This window comes from Lepisosteus oculatus, chromosome 2 (genome assembly GCF_040954835.1).
Source record: "Lepisosteus oculatus isolate fLepOcu1 chromosome 2, fLepOcu1.hap2, whole genome shotgun sequence".
Classification (NCBI taxonomy): domain Eukaryota; kingdom Metazoa; phylum Chordata; class Actinopteri; order Semionotiformes; family Lepisosteidae; genus Lepisosteus; species Lepisosteus oculatus.
The window spans coordinates 42155471-42179549 of NC_090697.1; the positions used below are offsets into that span (position 1 = coordinate 42155471).

Consider the following 24079-nt stretch of genomic DNA (forward strand, 5'->3'; position numbering starts at 1 on the left):
AAATGTTTAAGTTAACATGTTTAAGTTAAATGTTTAAAAGATTTTCAAGGTTTTAACAAAACTTTCTTTCACCAAACATCTTGTTTTGCTTTATTAACTACTTTCCCTATTCCTATTCTAGACTGTCTATCAGATTTATTCAAGTAATCCCATAAGTATGGAATTTCAGGCCCTACAGTTGTGGTAATAGAGATGTTTTTCATTCTTTGGTATGATCTTTCTTACTGAGTACAGTATATAACTACTGGGGAAAACACTTTTCTTTGCACTTGTTCAAAATATGCTACAAACTGCTCTTTTATGTGTATAAAATAGTCAACAAGTACATTTATGGAAGGTCTTAAATTTTCAATCCAGAGGAGATTAGTTTCAAACAAGTGCTTCTGTGTTATTTTGAGTATTCCATTTGAAAGACACAAACATTTGAGATCTGAGAGAAAATCTTTGAGATTAGCCATGTTTTCCATTTGCTCAAAAACTATTCCTTTTGTAGCCACTTTAACATGTTTCTTAACAAAATTTATTTAATTACTAATAAATTATTTATAAATACTGTAAGTATTTATGAGTACATATAATGTAGAGTTTGAAAAAGTTCCCTGAACGTTTTGAAACTTATAGTAATGTCTGACTAAATAATATCCAAACTACCAATTAGTACATGACTAAAATAGATGTACAACGAAATACATATTTTTACACCAGGTGTGACATTTATTCTTAAATCATTAAAAGCATTTTAATGGCACCCATTATGCTTGCCTAATTAAGAAGTGTAAAATGTTTTACTCCTAAGAAAAGTAAATCAATTCCTAAAATAAGAATGGGAAAATGTATTTTTCCCCAGAATAGCAACAGATGTTACAAGCATTGCCAAACGTCCACCTTAAATTGTAAAAAGGCATTCATAAAATTATTTTACACAAGTTTTTATTGTCCTGTTTATAAGCACTTTAAATTCAGTCTTGGAAGAAAAAATAAAAGTATATGGTCCAAAGAATAAAATTTTAAATTTTTATGTAATTTGTAAACTCTGGGAAGTAACTTTGCTTTTTATTTCATTTTTTTAATGAGGGAGGGCGTAATTATTAGACGTAAACTACAATTACATTTTCTTTCTTTTTGTTTTTATTAAATGAAAGCTCTGCTATCTAGAAAGGGTCATTCCAAAATAAATCTACTTAAAATAGCAACAAATGTTTGGAACTTAACTCAGATTCACAGATTTATCTTTGATAATGGAAGGCTTGTTCTTTCATTTCTAAATTGAGTCAGGGTTTCAGGAACTCCAAAGTCACCAAATGCATCATATTAACTTTAGAAATTTGTGTTGTAAAATGTATTTTGTTTTAAAAATGGGAAGTTTATTACCTAATGTGGAAGGCTCGATTCATCCACTGATCTGCACAAACCACACTTATACTTCCTCAACATTATACTAGACATACTGTATTTCCAATTTCCAAGGTCTGTCCAATCATCTAAATTTCTGCCAGACCTTCATCCTAAGTCAAATAGGCTAGTCTATTGTTGTTAAAGAAATGCATTTCTTTATTTAAATCATAAAGCAGTTTGTTACAGAGAAGCATAATACTAGCTAGACTGAATTGGGGCAGTGTAGTGGCTTTGTGGCTAAGGATCTGCTCCTGTGGCTGGAAGGTTGCCAGTTTGTATCCCGCGATCGGCAGACGAATCCTACTTCGTTGGGCCCCTGGGCAAGGCCCTTAACCCCAACTGCTCCAGGGGCACTGTATAAATGGCTGACCCTACGCTCTGACCCCAAGGTTATCTCCCTGTCTGTGTGTCTCATGGAGAGCAAGTTGGGGTATGCGAAAAAAATAAATTCCTAATACAAGAAATTGGATATGGCCAATAAAGTGATCTTATCTTATTAGGGGTTAGTATGGCAAAATACATTGCTATTTATAAAGATAACTACATTTTAGTGACTTTCACAATGATTCACAATCCAAAATGATTTTTTACATCTCAGTTTGAAAAAGTTTCAGTGGAACCAAAGAAAGCTAACAAAAAGTTATAAAAGCCTTCACCTGAGGAGGATGCTTTGTACTAAGCAGAATTACCTATTTTGTGATGTACAATTCTATGATTTATGAATGGATTTTATTTCTAGGAATTTGTATTTTATATCTTTAGATGTCACAAAGGATTTCAAAGGATTTCTAACATACAGTACAATGCAGTACAGTATAAGGTACAACCTGATCAAGCATAATAAACACTTAATTTTGTTTTTTAACAGGATTATTTTTGCCTTTTCCTGGAGGTATTATATTTTGCCAAGCTAAAAATGGCTCTATATTTGATAGATGTGTCCAGAGATAATACTCTAGGTGCAACTCACTAAAAAGGAAACTGTCAAATAAAAAAACAAAAAACAAATTTTTCTTACATTTCTTTTACTGTATTAAGCCCAGAACAACCTTCAAATGTATTATAACAAACAATCACACAATGCAAGGGTCTATGCAGTAGTAATGCATTAAGCTTCGTTCTTTGATGGGTCTTCATTCAGAAGTTACTTCAACATGTTGTTCACTGTATATGTGAGCAGACAAGTCTGGTGATTTTCTTAGAAGAGCTTTCCACTTTTTATAAAGAAAAACTGAACTTTAGTCATGAACGTTAATAAAAACATCAAGTGTTAGGTATTTTGGCATTTGGGTTCTATTGTTAAGAACAATATACTGTAAATCAGTTCAGTACACTGTTGCAAACTATTGCAAAAGGTGCTATAGCACATAAAAGATTGATGGAGTTAAAATTTACAGAATTAGTTTAAAGAAGTTGTATAAATAGCAATTCAAAAAGACATGATTTCAGTTTACACAAAAACAGTGAAATACTGTATATGACATCGCCATGCTTAAATACTGAAAATCATCTGGTAGTTTGCGATAAGACTGCAGGCATAAGACTGCAGTGAGGAATGTTACGGATTGTGAGATGCACTGCTTCAACAATCAGCAAACTAGGTCAGAAAAAACAGCAAAATTACTCTGTGTATGCCATGTCCTGGAAGGGGTTCACCACATCATTTTGGTGCCCTCATATCTATTTGATTCATCTGTGAAATAATTTCAGCTTGTAGTGTCCATAGCACAAACCAATCTAGAAAAAATAAACAGCCTATGGATAATGCTCGCCTTTTACATGGAACTGACCTATTCATACAGTATGTAATAATCCAGCAAATAACTGAGATGTCAGCAGAGAGTGCTGGAGTATTTTTTTCAGTGTTGAATAGAATTTTGACCAAAACAGGTTTGATGGAATCATCTTTTTATGTTCTTTATACTGTGTTTTGCATTGTTCAAGCCTCTGGGCGTTACAGAATGATGTGTGACTCATGAACACATGAACGTTTTTGGACGATGCAAAACTACAGAATTACAAAGGTGTGGTTTCAAGAAATCAAAGTGAAAGTCTTGTTGCCAACGTTTGCCCCTTGAAATGACTCCAACAGACCATTTGTGGTAAAAGCTCACCAATGCCATCAATAAGAAACAACTGCAACTTGTTAGATTTCAGGTGTTGGCTACTGTTACACAGGAAGAGTATTCTGTGTATCCATGTGCTTTTTCAGGTATATTTGTGAGCACTAACAGATGTTGTTTAATATTTACAAAGGTTGTACTTGTTTATTGATTTGAGTTCTGTTCACATTTTCTATTGTTTGCTGTGTACGCATAAAAAATTTGATTAAATGCATTACACTTGTGCATTGGTATATATTGTATTTTTTTGAATCAGAAATCCAAAAGAACTTCTCTTTAAGCTTAAAGCTGAGAAATAATTTTAGTAAGGTCTAGACATTTATAGTTGTGTTGCATATACTGTAATTCCACTTGCTATTGACACTTACCTTGTGTACCTTAAAGAGAACCTCACAGAGGTTATGGATTGTTTCAGCTCGTGGCCAATCTAATGTACTGACCTGAAAAATAAGTAAAAGCACACACAGTATTTTTTTACATCTTTTATAATACAGTGCCTGAAAGCTTCAACAACATTTTTTATGTCAACACACAGATAAGATAAGAGATATTAGCCAAGTCAAAATTAATTTAACAATTTTGACTCAGTTAACATCTGAGAAAAAAAATCTATCAGCATACATGTTTTTGTGATCAAATGTCTACTAGTGTTGTTTAATCATGGTATTTTAAAACTTAACATTGCACAAAAAAAACTTTTTTTTTTGCATTCAAGAAACTAGCTCTACACATACAGTACACCTGCATTACTATTTGAAAGAATAAGGCTAAAATAAGGCTAACCTCAGAGTTAACTGGAGAACATGAAAAGGAGTGTGTTGGGCCGTTCTTTTAAGTTAAAGTATTTGTGTATATTCTTTTTGATATGCTTAACATTTCACTGTTAATCTGTATATTGATATTAATCAAAATAAAAATAGAAATGTAATGGGACAAAATATAGGGATTACAGGCTACAAAGTTCCATAATTACAGATTAGTTTAAAATTAGTCCTTTGACATAGTGCAAGAAGACATACATCAATACTGCACATCAATAGTTAGAAATCTGCTTTTGCAAAATAAAGGTGCACACTGTGCTCTTGTAGATTAAAACTAACCTTCTGTAAGCAAATTTGCAGCAAATTTTACACGTATGGTCAGCTGTGCACATTCATAAAAGGATGGAGTGCACAATCCTGTGCTCATCTCATCTATAATTTCACATTCTCCAAAGAAGCCTGAACATTTTTTCTTCTGCATACAGTCTTTTCCAACCTTCATCACTTAAAAAAGCTTCATGGTATCTTTCTCCTTTATTTTTAATTTATTTTATGTGCTATTTTAACAGGAATGCAGACAATGTTTAAAACAGTGATTATTGGCTACAGGATTCAAACACACTTAAAAACACCTTTCATTTTGCACTCTCTATTTTAGATAAACTATCCAGCTCATGTTGGATGGGTTTAAGAAGTGTGCTGTATACAATCTATACATACAGATGCAGCCATTCAAAATGGGTGGGGTATTTTGCGTTATACCCCGGTGGGGGTGTCGCATCAAAACGCAGTATCACGCAGTATCACGAGGTATATCGCGTCATTTGACGTCATGCTGGAAAGTATCTGGCATCACCTTGTAAAACCACCACGAGGAGCCAATAAAGCTTAACCTCTCATGTACAGCATTTGGCTTTTAAATTTAAACTGTGTATTACAGCATGTTAATCATCAGTCATTAAAATGTTGGTATATTTTATGAAAGCAAGATTGCTCAGTTGGACAAAAGTACACAACCTACCTTTATCAGAAATATTCATGCATCAAAGCCTTTACCTAAGATATTACTAATAGTATTAATAATAAATGACTTTGGACAAACTGTAAACTCAAAGTATAATTTCTTTAGCACATTTGTACAAGCACTTGGAATCTGTCCAAGCCCTACTTTGTCAGGCATTTTCTTTTACTGCAACGGACAAAAAAACTCCCTTGCTTTTAACAGAGCGTTTCATAATTTCTAACTACGAAAAGTATTTAAACTGCGACACTTTTCATTCAACCAGAGCTCGAAATATCACAAGGATCCTCAAGAGCACATCAAAGACTGTATTAAAAAGATACTTATATCAGATACATGAGAATCCAGGCTTTATTATCAACGCTTTCTTTTCCGTATACCAGATATTATGGAAACACTTCAGAAGGGTGTCAGCCAGTCAGATTCCAGGAATCAGTACTTTAAAAAAAAATACACACCGGTATTCCATTTCTCCCTAAACATTTTTAGCATCGAAGTCTTTAACTAACATGTGAAATAGCGTGTAAAAAGTGGAAGTTTTAAGCTTTTCTGCTAATATAATATTGAATATCTAAAGAAATTAATAACGATATGATTATATTCGTGTACTGCTACAGGGCTGTGTAGGGTTGTTTCACCTCTTTCTTCAAGCGACTTCCCTAGTAGCCCACTGGTCTACGTGCCTGATTACTAACCTGCAGGTTGTGTGTTCAATTCCAGCTGGCGCCATGACTTTTCTTTTAACAAACATTTCTTCGAAAAAATAGAATAGCAATATTATGAATAATAAATTGACTTTTATATTTCTAAATATCACAACATGATCGAATTTAAGTCATTTTTGATAAGAGAAATGGACACTGTACAGTATGCGTTACATTTATATTGATTTAAATCATGTTTTGATTTAAATCGCAAACGTGTTTAGTTTTATGTTTAGTTATATGTGTTTAGTGTTAACTTGTTTAGTTATATGTGTTTCTTGAATCATAATCAGACAAATGCAACATAAATTGATACAGTATCTTTGTCTTCTAAGTATCTTAATAAACTTTCAGCATAGCTTTCTCCCCATTTAGATTTATTTTTTGGGGGATTTCGGGATCAAACGTGGAAAGATTAGATTGTAATCGTTTTTATTTTTTAAATACATTTTAGAAAACTGTAATCTATACTAAAAAGCTGTACACCACCTGCTATACAGATACATATTGTAATACTATCTGGTTTGGACAGGACGGACACAAGAACTCAGACTTGCGGAGTTAAAGGAAGCGAAAGCCTTTATTTTTCTTCTCCGTCACCACCTGCTAGCCCGGCTCTCCCGCGCCCCCGCCCGCCAACATGCGCGAGCCAACACACCACCCGTGCGCCCGAGAGAGAGAGAAAAGAGAGAGAGAGTAAGACCTAGGGGTGCAGAAGCAGGGAACTATTTACAAGGAAAACGGATACCTCCCCAGGCTGTACGCCCGCTTCACTGTGGGACAGCCGCACTGGTCGGCGGCCTTCCTAAACCCTGCCCTGACCACTTTCACTCCTGTCCTGCTCTTCCCCGCCCACACCAGCCGGGCACTCTTCAGCCTCTGCTCGAGGCGAATGTATATTTAGATATTTAGACCCGGCACGGCACAGAGAGTGCGTCTGCATTTATAACTTAGTTTTTAAAATTAGTCAAGCAATATGAAGCATCTCTTTTTACTTTTAAGTCCCTTAATTATCATTAAGCATAGCTTTCTCACCACTTAGATTACTTTTTGAAACCATCCGTAGACAAAGCAGAAACTTCTTGTATTTTCTGATGACATAGAATTGGAAAGATTACAGATTTTAATCTTCTTTAATTTTGTTACTTTATACGTTTTAGGAACGTTTCATCTATACAAACACCACAAAACTATTCTCGATTGTATTTCTGAATGTTATGTTACACTTACAGTAGTTCACTGTTTTGAATACATCTAATTAAGAAAGTTAGGTGTAAGCATAAACTATTAATAATATCAATAATATTGAATTTAGCACTGTAATAAGTTGTTGCACTTTCCCCCACATCTTGTAAAAATATATTTTCATTGTTCAAATATACATTAAATCTGACTATCATGTAATAAGTTAAATACAAAACCAAAGAAAAAACAGGGTAAAATGTAATTCAAAATATTTTGCTTAAAAGGTTAACTGTTTATAAATAATCAATTGTATTAACTAAGGAGTAGGATGGCACAGTTATTAGTATGCTTTTTGTTTTGTTTCTTTTTCATAAATACAACAGTAGTACCTGATGTCTCAGTGGCTTTCAAAATTAAATTATGCATGCAAACCTGTGAACTGGCCTGTGATACTGGCTATGTAATACCCTGCATTGTGGAATAATAGTTTATTTTAAAGGATAGAGAGGATATAGTCAGTTCTTCCTCCCAGAATTTATAGATTGCATCGATCAGTTCCTGTTTTTTGACGGGCTTAGCAGTTTTCCGAACAAACCTGGGCGTAACAGCTGTTCCTTTTTCTGATCACTCGCTCTCTGGATACACGTGTCCTGTTGCTGCGATCCACTCCTGCCCTCACACCTAAAGAAGACTATTTTACATTTCTTTGCGCTGTCCATTGTGCAATTAACCCTTGTATTGTATGTGCTGTTCTTAAGGTAATATCACATAAAGGTGATATGTAAAATAATGTTTTTAATTATTGTTATAGAGAAACATGATCAGATATTCCCCGGTTCAGAAAAAAAGATCTAAAGTATACTAGTTTGTCACTCTTCTCATCCCCTCTTTGCTAGATGGCTTTTGAATAGAGTCACATGAAGAGAAAGGTGAAACAGCCCTACACAGCCCTGTCACAGTACACAAATATAATTATATCTTATTAATTTCTTTAGATACGCGATTCTTTTAATACAGTCTTTGCTGTGCTCTTGAGGATCCTTGTGATATTTCGAGCTCCGGTTGAATGATAAGTGTCGCAGTTTAAATAATTTTCGTGTAGAAATTATGAAACGCTCTGTTAAAAGCAAGGGAGTTTTTATGTCCGTTACAGTAAAAGAAAATGCCTGACAAAGTAGGGCTTGGACAGATTCCAAGTGCATTTTTGCAATTTACGTTGCATTGTGCATTGTGCTGCAGTAATACAGTTTAAAATAATTAAAAGTCTAAACAGTATCAGCTTTATTTATGGGTTGCAATTTTTAAAAAGTCAAAAACCACACTCAAAATGCAATTTAGAGCTTTCTGGCAAGAGGAGACCAAATTAATAATGTAACATGCCACTGTTTGTGCATTAACAAGGTTATACTGCTATTTCCTTAGATACGCGATTTAAAAAAAACATTTTTTTTTAATCCCCAGCGGAACAGGACATCCATAAGAATCAAGTTATAGGTTTATTCCATGCTGAAAAAAAGAAGAAAGAAAACACATTCCATAAGAATCAGTGCTTTTATATATTGCCTTTAAAGGTGGCTTCTCAAAACGCTTTACAGGATAAAAACAACAATAACAACAACAACAATATTGTATTTCATTGCACTTAAATCGTCCTTAAATCAATTGTTGACTCTTCTCTCTTTTCTACTTGTTTGGAGTGACTGAGCTCCGCTCTGTACCACACAATGACCCCCCAGAGTCTCTGCCCCGAGTGATTTGGTTTTTTTTGACAGAGGGCAAAAAACTCTCTCTCTCGCTTACCCTCCCCCCTTGTGTATTGCCTGTTTTTTTGTGCCGTCCTTTGACAAAACAAGGCTCCCCAGATAATGTGAATCGAAACCTGTTTTTCTAGGTTTTAAAGTTGTGCGATGTGTAAGCGGGAACACATCATTATATCTTACATATGAAAAATACATAATATAGCTCCCAAACAAACGCAAACGTGTTTTTAATAAAATGCTTTTATTCACTCATAATCTGACAATTTCAGGAGGACTAAGGAAGGACTAAGGGAATTGTCATCTGTTGTTGAAGCTCTGTGAGCTCGGTGACTTTGAGACCACTCGTTATCCCAGGTTGTTTGAATCGCCACAATTCAAATAGAGAAAAAAAGAGCTGACTGACAAGATTTAAGATGTGGCTGTCAATGTTGGATTAAAAAAAAAACACGTTGCCCGACATTACTTGCATTGCTTGAAAAATAATTTTATTTCAAGAGACTGGATAAGTAAATCAAGTGTTTTTTTTAACTTCCTGAAAAACAAGTAAGAATTTAATTATATGTGCAAACGTTTTATGATATGTCGCTGTTGTGAATGTCTGTGGAGTGTATCTTATTTGCCTGTCTGTCCTGACTGTGCTCTCTCGCCCTCCATCTCTCTCAATTCAATTCAATTCAAGGTGCTTTATTAGCATGACAGATGGGTAAAATCAGTGTTGGGTATTTACTTTGCTTTGAGATGCCACTTTTTAAGGTGATATATAAAATCAAGGCTTTAACTTGCTTTAACTCCGCATGTCTGAGTTCTAGTGTCTGTCCTATCCGAACCCGAAAGTATTACAATATGTATCTTTATAGCGGTTGGTGTACAGCTTTTTATGATAGATAACACTTTCCTAAAATGTATTTAAAAAATAAAAACGATTACAATCTAATCTTTCCACGTTTGATCCCAAGATCCCAAGAAAAATAAATCTAAACGGGGAGAAAGCTATGCTGAAAGTTTATTAAGATACCTAGAAGACAAAGATATCAATTTATGTTGCATTTGTCTGATTGTGAATCAAAAAACACATATATTTAAACACGCATTTTCGATTTAAATCAAAACATGATTTTAATCAATATAAATGTTTATATTGTAATGTATAGGTGACTATTCATTGTTATTAAAATGACTTAAATTCAATCATGTTGTGATGTTTAGAAATATAATTTTTTTTGGTGTGAGTGAGGTTTTATTTAATCTCTGACCCAGGGAAAAGTTTTATTTTTTCAAAGAAGTATTTGTTAAAAAAAAAAGTCATGGCTTCAGCTGGATTAGAACCCTCACCATGTGATGTGGGAGTCAGGAACCTAACCCACATGAATATAATTTTATTGTTATTAATTTCTTTAGATACGCGATTCCATATTATATTCCCTTTTAATCAAATTCTAAAAGTATGCTTGTTGACTCCTGTATCGTAAGTTAAAGACTTAACGTTAGTTAAAGACTTCGATGCTTAAAATGTTTAGGGAGAAATGGAATACTGGTGTGTATTTTTTATTTAAAGTACCAAGACCAGCAATATAATGTATGTTTATGTTGCAAAATTAATATCGTTTATGGCCTTCACACGCGTTACAGTATGCTCCTATTCTTTTTATGCTCAGCTACTACGATTTCCCTTCAGTGGTAAAATTCCATATAAATATTCAATACTAAAACAGGCACAGTAAAGACATTTAAATCTTTCTACGACAGACCAACGGACCACGAGTGCTCCTGTCGGTCAACCAATCATGTACCGCGGTATTTTGCGTCAACGCGCGTCACGATGCACGAGGCCGTATCCAATTACCTCCGGTATGTGTCTGTGCCTCGCACTTTGAATGGCTGCATCTGTACTGTACAGTAAAGGTTTAAGTTGAAAAGGCATTTGTAACTTTCTAAAATGTAAGAACGTTTCAGCTCAGTGTTGCAAGTACCAAAAGTATGATTGCTTTTTGTAAAAAAGGTACTGTGATTGCTTAATTGCTTTTTGTTATTTGTACAGGTATATTTGATAGTGTGCTAATATTAATACTAATATAATAATAATACAAATATTAATACTGATAATAATTCCTAAAATTTATGTACCACTTTTCTGGGCACTCCACTCAAAGCATTCTGTACACCACCTGAATGATGTGTCAGCAGCCATAGTGCGCCAGTAAACTCACTACACATCAGCTGTCGGTGGGGAGGAGAACAGAGTGAGGAAGCCAATTCATAGATGGGGATAATTAAGATAATAATCCCAGCAGATCAGAAGCAATACAAGCATTATTTCTATGACTTTGATATACTATCACAAAGAAAAGGAGAATCATGCAAGCTTTGTCATGTGACATAAGCCATTTGCATGCTGTAACTCCCACAGTGCCTACAGTACATCTATGAAGTGATCAGGTTCTCACTGATAACTTTATGTATCAACTGTGCAAATAATAAATCATATTTTACTGATTCTTCCTTTTTCCTGACTGTGTCAGAGTAAAGAATGACATTAGCAGCAGATTCAGTCTCACTCTGCTTTATTACCCTTTAGTTGTACAGGAGGTCATACTTAACACAGAGAGGGGGGTGGCATTTAGTAAAGGAGAAGGACAGAGGCATGTGCTTGACAGATGTGGACAAAGAGGACATTTCCTCTCCATTAAATACGATGGGTAAAAGCAAGTATTAAGAATGGCTAAAGGCATCAGGGTCAAGGTCAAAGGACAGGCCAATGCTAGGGGTCAGAACACTACAATACTGTATAATATATAATAAATAATAGACCACTTCAACTGAATAACTGCTATTTCCACTGCTATTTTTCAATTAAAACACCTATATCATCAATCTTGATAAAAATAAATGTGACATAAGGGAAAGATGTTCTTCTGTATCTGGGAATCAGTGTTATATTTTTATCCATACCAGTCACAGAAAACCATGTCTCCTCAGAGCTATTTAGACTTATACGTATTACAGTACATGTGTGCAACAAGAGTTTGATTACTACCTGTATGTGCCAAATACAGAGTCAGCCAATTCATTCAACTCACTCAACTCATTCCAGAGTAGAATATCTGACCTTGGCAGTTCAAGTCTGTCTTTTTCTTCCCACATGCATTCACTATTTCTTAGTTTTAAAAGGTGTTTTGATTATCCTCATTTATTATTCATTGAGTAGCATTTCATTGCCTCAGTAGTGTCCCTCAAGACCATGCGATTTAAATCCATAATGTGACATGAGACATATTAGAGTCTAAAGGACAGGCAGGAGAGCGGTGGTATTTGTTTATTAGCCATTTCACAGAACAGTCAGAGGTCTGTTGCAGTTGTCTGTGGAACACATATCCCAGAGCATTATTAAGTTACATTATGCCTTTGAACATAGAACTAATCATCATAAAACTGTATTTTGCAAGGAATGAAAATGGAGCTCACAGCAATGCTACTCTATGAAGAAAATGAAATGGTGCTCTCTCTAAATCAGCACAGTTTTCTTAACAAGATATTTTTGTTATCAACCTTAAATTAATCTTTAAATTTCATTTGATATGCTCATGATCAAAATTTGATGTATTCATGCTTTATAAGAAAGTTATCTCTGGCTATATGTATGTCACCACATACAGTCTGGGTGCTATAGTGAGTATTTTTTGAATGTTTTAAATTGTAATGAAAAAATTAAAGCTATGCACAAAACATAGACAAAATATACAGTGATATGAGGTACAATATACCAGTAATTTTTTATATATATTTGGTTATATTCTTAATGAAGTATTTCTTTTAAAAAATGCCATCTGTGGGCAGTGGCAAAGTGCTTTTTATTAACTTATTTCTATCAGCTGTAATGAAGAACATTAATGTTGTATTACCACTAATAATTAACTCTTGAAATAAAATCACATCAACCCAAATACTTTATTGATAATCTGTTTCATTTTTTTGTGAACAGTTACAAGAATGAGTGTCTCTTTTGTTGTTCAAATGGGAAAGGCACTTGTTTGGAATGACTGTTGAGCCCAGTAGCCTGGTTAGATGTTGTTCTATGTAATTAACTGACTCTTGCTGGGATTACCCTCTGGTGTTTATATCCTCATATTGCTGTGCAATGGTGATACCTGTAAAATTCTAGAATTTAATCCTTCTTTAATGTTAGATTACTCTGACAAGAGCAGGTCTCATAAAATATCATCAATATAAACTGATATAAGTATAAGGACATTAGACAGAATGTATTATTTCACAATGCTGTTCTAAAATAGCAGACACTGAAGGATTGTTCAGGTTAATCATAATGGAAACATTGTGCCACATTTTTATTCTGTGAAATATTCCCACATGTTCAGTGAATAATTATAAACTCTACACATTTTCCTTAAACAAACAAGTAAATTCTGTATCTAATATTATGCTAAATAAACAGAAATAAATTGAAGGAATGTTTAGTCTGATTGCTGTTACGATACCATTCTTTTTGTATCTTTTGAGAATCAAGATTTTCAGGATGAATTCTAAATGTAATCTAAAGAAGAAAGAGTTGAGTATTAGTGAACTGGAAAAATAATTACAATAACATGCATCATAAAAACTAGCACATCAATTTGTGCATTACTTTAATGTTGAATGAAACAGGTGGACTGTAACACTGTAATAGTGAGACTAGGATATACAGTGCCATGTACTGTAATAGTATTTAGACTTGCAGTTTACATATTGTGTAGTTTTAATGCTTAAAAGTCATAATCATTTGAACAGACAGACAAACAAAGTAAACAGACAGTCAAAAAAACAAATTATAAAATCCATCATTAGCATTAGAAATAAAACCCTTTTTTGTGGCAAACCTAAATTAATTTAGGTGCACAAAACTATCTTAACGAGCTATATACTATAGCTCAAGTCTAGAAAGTCTAGAAGACTTCTTTGTTCTTTCAAGAGATGGCTGGATGAGATTTTTGTATTACTGCTCACAACCAGTTCTTATGGTTTCTGAAATCAAACAGCCTTGTGCTTAAACAACTATTGAATTGAATCTGGAGATTGATATGGCTAGTTGAAAGCATTTATTGGAGGTGTGCCGCTTCGTACAGTATTTCTGTTTTGATTTGGATGTACAGTGCCTTGCGAAAGTATTCGGCCCCCTTGAACTTTTCAACCTTTTGCCACATTTCAGGCTTCAAACATAAAGATATAAATTTTTTATTTTATGTGAAGAATCACCAACAATTGGGACACAATTGTGAAGTGGAACGAAATCTATTGGATTTTTGAAACTTTTTTAACTAATAAAAAAATGAAAAGTGGGGCGTGCAAAATTATTCGGCCCCTTTACTTTCAGTGCAGCAAACTCACTCCAGAAGTTCAGCGAGGATCTCTGAATGATCCAATGTTGTCCTAAATGACTGATGGTGATAAATAGAATCCACCTGTGTGTAATCAAGTCTCTGTATAAATGCACCTGCTCTGTGATAGTCTCAAGGTTCTGTTGAAAGCGCAGAGAGCATCATGAAGACCAAGGAACACACCAGGCAGGTCCGTAATACTGTTGTGGAGAAGTTTAAAGCCGGATTTGGATACAAAAAGATTTCCCAAGCTTCAAACATCCCAAGGAGCACTGTGCAAGCGATCATCTTGAAATGGAAGGAGTATCAGACCACTGCAAATCTACCAAGACCTGGCCGTCCCTCTAAACTTTCAGCTCAGACAAGGAGAAGACTGATCAGAGATGCAGCCAAGAGGCCCATGATCACTCTGGATGAACTGCAGAGAACTACAGCTGAGGTGGGAGAGTCTGTCCATAGGACAACAATCAGTCTTACACTGCACAAATCTGGCCTTTATGGAAGAGTGGCAAGAAGAAAGCCATTTCTCAAAGATATCCATAAAAAGTCTCGTCTAAAGTTTGCCACAAGCCACCTGGGAGACACCCCAAACATGTGGAAGAAGGTGCTCTGGTCAGATGAAACCAAAATCGAACTTTTTGGCCACAATGCAAAACGATATGTTTGGCGTAAAAGCAACACAGCTCATCACCCTCAACACACCATCCCCACTGTCAAATATGGTGGTGGCAGCATCATGGTTTGGGCCTGCTTTTCTTCAGCAGGGACAGGGAAGATGGTTAAAATTGAGGGGAAGATGGATGCAGCCAAATACAGGACCATTCTGGATGAAAACCTGTTGGAGTCTGCAAAAGACCTGAAACTGGGACGGAGATTTATCTTCCAACAAGACAATGATCCCAAACATACAGCAAAATCTACAAAGGAATGGTTCACAAATAAACGTATCCAGGTGTTTGAATGGCCAAGTCAAAGTCCAGACCTGAATCCAATCGAGAATCTGTGGAAAGAGCTGAAAACTGCTGTTCACAAACGCTCTCCATCCAACCTCACTGAGCTCGAGCTGTTTTGCAAGGAAGAATGGGCAAGAATTTCAGTCTCTCGATGTGCAAAACTGATAGAGACATACCCCAAGCGACTTGCAGCTGTAATCGCAGCAAAAGGTGGCTCTACAAAGTATTAACGCAAGGGGGCCGAATACTTTCGCAAGGCACTGTACATGAGCAGTATTTACATAGTGTCGGTGTCAAGACATACCTCTCAAATACTGTAAATCAAGTTAAAAATATCTCAAGACCGATTCTGGTCATAATGAAACCATGTTTCGTGTATGTTTTCTTTAAAGTACCGAGACCAGCCATATAGTGTATGTTTAAGTTCCAAAATTAATATCGTTTATGGCCTTCACACACGTTACAGTATGCTCCTATTCTTTTTATGCTCAGCTACTAAGATTTCCCTTCAGTGGTAAAATCCTATATAAATATTCAATACTTAAGACATTAAATATACATATACATACTGTATACAGTACAGTTTGAATACGGTAATATGTTTATGTTCCTAAATCAATCTCTTTTATGAGCATGTGAAAGGCATGGTGAATCGATTCTCAAAAATTACTGTACTTTGCATGATTGGAAACAAATGCGTGATTGCTAAATGCTGTGGTTTTACTTTTACAAAGACAGTCAATGAAAAAAAGAATGTAGACCAGGGCAATACTTTGAGTTTACACTTACAGCTTGTCCAAGGTCATTCATTATTAATACTATTAGTAATATCTTCGTTAAAGACTTTGATGGCGACAGCTCAAACATGAGAGGTTGAGCTTTATTAGCTCCACCTTGCGGAAATTCCGGATACTATTATTTTGCTTGTGGTATTATAGGAGAATTTACGGTAACTAGCGATATTTACCGGTAACTCGCGGTAGACTGCGTACAGCGTACCGGAAAATAATGCGGTATCGCCTGTGCATTTTGAATGTAGATACATTTGTCTTTTGGATAACAATCTTCCCCAGGGTAATGATGATCTACACTCCCCATTGTGGATGTCCACCACTGGCACCTGGATGTTTAACAGAGAGTCATGTGCACATCTGGACATGATCTTAAAGGCACAGGGATTGATGAATCACCCAAAAGAAAATCCACTAATCCACTAATGATCTTTAGAATGTGTACCAAGTTCAAACTTGATAACATCTCAACCAGTTAACAACTGGTGATTCTATACTATGAAAACTGTAACCCAATTCACTTTTTGCTGGTTTACCACTGGCTCCCCAGTACTCACTATCTAAACTGGCAAACTGACTTCCACCCATGTGACTCTAAGCAGTCTATATCAGGACTAAAACTTTTCTCTAATAAGCCAGGCCGAGTGAGCGAATCAATGCAGAATTCTGTCAAAGATATTCTCTCTGAACAGAAGAAATCTTGCGTTCTTGAATCCACTATTATGTTTGCCTGATAAATTAAAATTAGACATTTGGACCCCTTCTTTTTGTCGACATCCAGAACATTCTTAACAAAGGTATGGCCTATAGGGGGCTGACTTCCCCTTGTGTCTAGCTTGAGGTTGGACCCCAAGATGATGACTGTACTGTATAAACACTGTTTTTAGAGAACGAAGTCAGCAAGCTGCTAGTTGAGCAGAGGCCAATGCAAACTGCTAAGCAAAGCAGGGCAAAAGCTCATTCTCTCTCCCAGCACAGAACACCTGCCATGGATCAATCCACCCAGCTTCGTCTTACCAAAGTTTAAACTCATCAAGGATGGGTGCCCAAAGGACCTTTGAGTATATACCTTCATTATTCACATTACAATTCTCAAAAGTTGTACTATTAATTCAAATGCATGTTTGATGATTAGGTCATGATGGTAAATGCCATATCTTCATGTGTATGAGAATATGAATGTGATTTAATCATATGATACAGATAGAACCTGTGAACTGGACTGTAACACATTAAAGTCCATGTGTATTTTAACTCTGAACTTATTAAAGTTGATCTTTGTAGTCCCTGAAAGAGTGAACGATCATCTTTTGCATCACAGCAGATCATTTCACAAATATATTCTATTACTTTTGTGGTTTGTTAGGCATGTTTTGGTTATATCAATTAATTGTATATTGTATATATAGAATCCTTGTGTGAGACTGTAAATTATTATTTTTGATTGGTTCATATAGGTCGTCAAGTACTTTCACAAATTGCTGTTTCAATTTATGATTGTTTAAGCAAATTAAAACCTCAATCACCAACACTAGCATACTCCAGTCTCTTCCTTTTGTAGTTTAGCCTCAGAAAAGCTTAATCTCTGCAACTCCAAAAACATATGTGAAGATTCCAGTTTATGTTTGAAAACTCTAAATTTTGCCTTTGGATTTATGTTTGCCTTCCAAATATCTTGTCTCAAAGCCCATGATAGCGTATTTGTATTCCTATTTCATCAGGATTATAAATACATCTGAAGGTCACCTCCAGATTTCGAAACACAACAAGAAATAATGAAACAATGCTTTCACCTGCACATCATGACAAGAAACGTATGTATGTTTATGTGTTTCATACACAATAAATACTTGGCTACTACTACAAAAGCAATATACAGTACAGTAGTATTGTATCATTAACCACAGTAGATACACTGTAATATTTATTTATGTGTTTCTGTGTAGAATATGTGCTTATATATTGAAGACATTTCAAAATATTTTCAACTTAACTTTTACTAAATAACATAGGATAACATTTAACCTCTATCTGTAGAAATCCCAGTCTAGTTAATTTAATATATTTAAGATAAATATGAGAAAAATGTGTTTTGTAGCCAAAGCCATACATATAATAAAAGAAAATAAGACCTTTGCTATTGAAACAAAATTAATACAAATTGTATAACATTTGAATAAAAAAATAGTTATTTAAAAAACATTATTTCACATGGAAATAATAGTGTTCATTTTTAGTGTTCAAAATAAATGTCTCAGACAGCAAACTAGGTTAGGATTATATTCTTTTTAAAATATAAGTACTTTTGCATGTATTAGCTGAGCAAAGCATCAAATCTAATTCTTATAAGAAGGTTAACGTGTTAAACTGATTTTCTACTCAGTAGAAGCCTTCTGACTTTTAAGAATAAATATCACTGTAACTGCAGGAAACTCTGTGAAGAAGAACGTATTGTGTGTAATTGAAAGCTCACAGATTCTATTTAAAGTGTATAGGGCAAATGAACTTTGTGCATACACGTTGTACTGTATAATGGTACAAAACCAAACAAAGTGACCTATACAGTATATTTGGAGTTTATAGTAGCAGATTAGGGGATAGACCACTACCATGTACAGCTACAGTATGTTTAAACATGGTAAATAAATAGCCCTTTCCTACTATTAACTGTTTTGAATTCCTCCCTTGCTGCAGATTCTTTGCATTTTTAACCTCATGTGGGTTTCAGATGGCCTTGTCCTAATGTTGTGAATATCGTTCCCTCAGACAGACAGTTTGAAGCCAAATCAGCAGTGACTAATGGTGATCATTGACAAATCATGCATTCAGCGGATTGCATTATAAAACGACAGATGACACTTAACCAGAGATATGACTTGTCAATAATACATTAATTGCCAAACAAGATTTACCACATCCCCCTTCACTTTTGTTGCATGTGTTGATTTCATTATATTATAAAATAAGTATAATCACTGATATAGTCCTATGCATTTTCTAAATATTTGAAATATAGACCTTCAGCATTCAAAGTAGGCTAAATGAGCAAAAGACTGCAATTTATTCACCAATACGGGTGGTGATATGGATCAAGCAAACTGTTTATTGTAATAAAGAGAATAATTTACAGCAAATCCATTACATTTTGTTCAATCAATACAAGTTTTTAAATGATACATTAAATTGAGCTGTTTACACTATACAAATACTGTATGTATGGCTGAATAGACATATTAATAATTATATACATTGATGTTAATGTTATATACAGTACTGTATATATTGTATACATTATATATTATTATAATAGGTGTATAACTATATATTATTCTTATTTTTCTTCTTAGCAATCTTGTTAATATTTATAATTCCGAGCCTTTTTAATAATGTTATGACTGTATCTCCATGAAAACTCCATGATTGTTTTTTTGTCAGACTTGAAGTAGCGTACACCAACAGACACTTTAACAGTGGTCTCAGATCACATTAGATAATAGAATTTCTCACATTGTCACACTTAATTCAATTTTGCACTAGTGATGAAAATAGCTTTTACAGACTTTACAAAAGTTCTGCATAGGAGACTGGCTGGAGGTGCCATCCTGTTGTAATCCATTCTATCAGATACAGAAAGTTATCATTTTATATAAACTGAAATCCTAATGATTCTGTCATTTCTACCTAGGATAATGAAGCAAACAACTTTGTCTTAATACACGTTTGTACCAGCAGACATACTGTAAATGAGTGTGATTATCCCCAGAAACGAGTGTGCCACAGTACATCTCATTGCATCAACACCAAAGGAAGCTACTGTACAAGCGTCTCTGCTCTGATGCTTGTACTGCTCTGTACGTTTCAAAACAAGCAGGGATAACATTTTCTTATCTTACATTAATGACCATCTGGTTTCACATATCATTCTGTTTTGTGTACCAGTTTCTATCGAACGAGAACAGAAACAAAAACAACAAATGACAACAAAACCAGCTCCAACAGCTGTTTACTATTATTACAGCACATAACCTCTTCAGATCTGTACTGTATATTGTAATGTATACGGAACCCTTAAAAACATATGTTTTGATCTTCTGCTTTTCATTTATAAATATTTTAGAACTTATGAAAATCTTGCAGGCAATCTGCTTCATAATATATCATTTGTATTCAAATAAAACCACTAAACTTGTAGACATTTTCTTTCCTCCATTTCCTTCACTATTGACTTGAGCTTATATGTTTCTAAATATTCATAAAATTCTGTATAGAAGTATGGTGCTTTAGCAGAACACAGTATTACAGTATTACATAAAATAATGTAAATGGCTCTCATTTAATTTCAAAATAGTAAAAAGTTATTGTGAACATAAGGAGTTTGAAAATTAAGATGTATTTATATATCAATAATACATCAATATTATCCTAGCAGAATATTAAAGAGGATTTCTGGTTTCCCATTGCTGCACTTTGTATGTTCCTTTGAAATTTGTAAAAAACATATTGTAATAATGACACATTATTTACATCTATCTTGACAGATTAGGATCGATACATAAAAGCGCAGAATTTAGACAAAGGGATATGCGAAAGATCCTCCTTTCTGATAGTTTGGCAAGGGGCTTTCCACATGAACCGTAACTGTGTAATTCCCCGGATAGCAGTGGCAAGAGCCTCACTCAGTCAATTCTGGTTGGCCAGGTGCGCTCATTAACCACCTTCTTGTTTACCGGCATCCCGACCCAGAAAACTACAGAGGTTGCAAACAATTTTACCCCCAAAATGGGAAATTCTGCAATTTGTTTTACAAGAAGACCTCTCTTACTACTGCATCTTCATTTAAATGCTCACTGTTATACTCAACCATGAGGGTCTTTTCTAAAAGAAAACCTCCAACTGCCTCAGGAACTGCCTTAATAGGAAGCTTGACATTCCAGAGGCAGCCAATTCAGTGATTTCCTTGTGAGAATTTCAAGAATGACCCCGCCCCTTGGAGATTCCCCGATGCTCCCGATACCTGCTCTGCTACATAATATTGTAATAATGCACTAGTAACTCCTCATTTACAATACTGAGCACGATTTTGTCATCATGTTACAGAAAGTTATTGCTGCCTTGGAATCAACTAGAGTAGAACAATCGTGTACTACATTGATACACTAAAAGAACTGAACCTTTTTAGTCTTGAACAAAGAACTTAATGAGGGGACCTTATACAAGTATTCTGAATCCTGAAAGGCATTAAAAGAGTTAACTCACCGATTTCATCATACTGAAGAGTGAAGGATTAGAACTAGAGTACCTAAGTGCAATACTGTATATGTCTATTGCAATATTGTAGTTTTAAAACATGTTCAAATTAGCAGCATAATTTGATTCTGAATCCATGTATTTTGTTATGTATTCATAAACATGTGAGCATTTCCCTTCACCTGGACGTTGAGCTACTGTACAGTATGTAGTACAGTATATTAAATTCTTGATTAAAGGGACAATGGTTGGGGTCTCTTCCACTATTGTTCTATTTTTGTATCCTTTAGGAGTGTTTTTCTTGTTTTTTGTTAGCTGTCCAATATTTATTAGACATTTATAAATATAAAAAAATAAATAAAAGACCAAATATAAATTAGAAAGCAGACTTAGTAGAGGAATATTATCTGGTCTGCATTTTCATGTGGATGTATGACTGTAAAAAAAGGATTTCCTATATTTCCTAGTGGTTTAGAAGTTATTGAAACATGACCTTGACAAGTGCTTCTGTGATAAATAGTTAGGATAATGAAATTGATTTTTTGCTTATTGCATCCTGCTAGATCTAATTTAATGTGTCTCAAAGGTACCAAGAGAAAAGACTACACAGTCTATTTGAAATGAATGATGACATACATTAAGTAGACAATGTAATTTCTGTACTCCTCTATTTTCCTAAGCACCATGTCAGTTCATACGAAACTGATAGTATATCTTCACATGCTGTTTAATTCCAGTCATTGCCACAAAATATACACAGGGTTTCAACAGAAAATATATTGTTTCTCCATTCTTTCCTAATGAGATGTGCCATTAAATCCTGATGTAACAGCTTTAATTTAGTGAATTTTTGGAATATATTGTAGAATAGACCTGACTTGGTAAGTAATCAAGGAAAGAATTACATACCACAAATACTATTTAATCCTTATTATATGATGTGGAGGTATTTTTTTACAGTACATTTACCAGGTCTAGTATTTCAAACTGAGATCTCTATATACAGTAGCACCATACCCCTTTATGTGTTTTTTTTCTGAATTAAGTCCCCAGGTCATTTTATTCTGTGCAAAAAAAGATGTCTTCTTTCATTTTAAACCGAATTCAAACTTCAATTCAAAAGTGAAGAGTATGGTGTGATATAGATAACATCAGTATAATGGACAAGAAAGCCTGCAGTAATCACTACTGTACATTGAGCTTATATTTTGTGTTAAATAAATTTAAATGTAAAGTAAATAAATGTTACCCTAATGACAAAAAAAAATCAGCTTTTAAAAGGGAACATTTTTAAAAATAAATACCTCAGACTGGTGATAGTGCTTAATTAATGTAATTTCTTCTTCGTCTTCATTGTATATTTGAATGCATCATTCCAAACACCAGTTATTCATTTATTACTGGTAATGTACCAATAGCACGTTATTGACAAAAATGCATATTATTGACACAAGTCAAATATTTTCAAAATGTTGGGATTTTGTGACTTATTAATTTATTAATTTACATTTCTAGAAAAGTTTTATTTGTTTTTCTAAAGGTTATATTTAAAATGGAACAAGAACTGTCTCATTCATGGTATATAGCTTTTAATTTGGTGCGTTAGCAGAATACACGGACAAAAAACTACTGTACATTTCCCAAATTCCCACAGACATAAAGGAAGTCAGTGAATATCCACAGATATTAATATACATCAACTACATTTTTTACCGTAGTTCTTGCAGACTGCTTTCATCTTATTATTTTCACCACTGTTTTGCAAGCGATCATTAAAATTACTTTTAAATATTTAGAGTGGTGCATACAGTGCCTTGACAATATAATGGCATACTGTATTGCAATATTAACAATTTAAATATACTAATCTAAATTGACTGCATACTTGTATCAGCGAAAATGCACTTACAGTACATGACAAAGTCATTCAATTTACTACCTAAAATGTTTATTTTAATATATTATATTATAATAATGTTATAAATAATTTTAATTAGAACTTTTTTGTTTTTATATCTTTTAAATAAAGATATTAAAGCAATATAAGATATTTCTTTAAATTTTGTTATAATATATTTCTGTAATAATGACTACATAATCACAATTAAATAAAAGTAATACTTTCTTTAGTTAAAATCTAAAATCAAATTACTCGTTTTCTAATTATTATTTATTCAATAACAATTACAAATAATTGTGTATACTGTGCTTAAAAATTACAATTGTACAGTAAAGATGCAGCCATTCAAAATGGGTGAGGTATTTCGCGGCATACCGCGACACGCCCACCGGGGTATCATGCAGTTCACGTGTGTCACGTGACTAACTATCCGGCATCGCCCTGTAAAACCGCCAGGGGGAGCTTAAACTCTCATGAACAGCATTTGAGCCTTTAAGTTTGAACTTTGTATTACAGCATGTTAATCATCAGTCATTAAAATGTTGGTATATTTTATGAAAGCAAGATTGCTCAGTTGGACAAAAGTACACAACCTACCTTTATCAGAAATATTTATGCATCAAAGCCTTTACTGAAGATATTACTAATAGTATTAATAATGGATGACTTTGGACAAGCTGTATACTCAAAGTATAATTTCTTTAGCACATTTGTACAAGCACTTGGAATCTGTCCAAGCCGTACTTTGTCAGGCATTTTGTTTTACTTCAACGAGCATAAAAACTTCCTTGCTTTTAACAGGATGTTTCATAATTTCTAACTACGAAAATGATTTAAAATGCGACAGCTATCATTCAACTAGAGCTTAAA

The 24079-nt window shown here is 34.2% G+C and overlaps 1 protein-coding gene across 1 annotated transcript in view; it reads right to left on the reverse strand.

Annotated features, from left to right (window-relative positions):
- The window catches only part of sntg2 (syntrophin, gamma 2), a 351972-nt gene that overhangs the window by 27128 nt on the left and 300765 nt on the right, over positions 1–24079 (reverse strand). The window contains exon 13 of the mRNA XM_015349632.2: positions 3887–3958. Coding sequence (XP_015205118.1) covers positions 3887–3958 — 72 coding nt within the window. The remainder of the gene's footprint in view (positions 1–3886; positions 3959–24079) is intronic.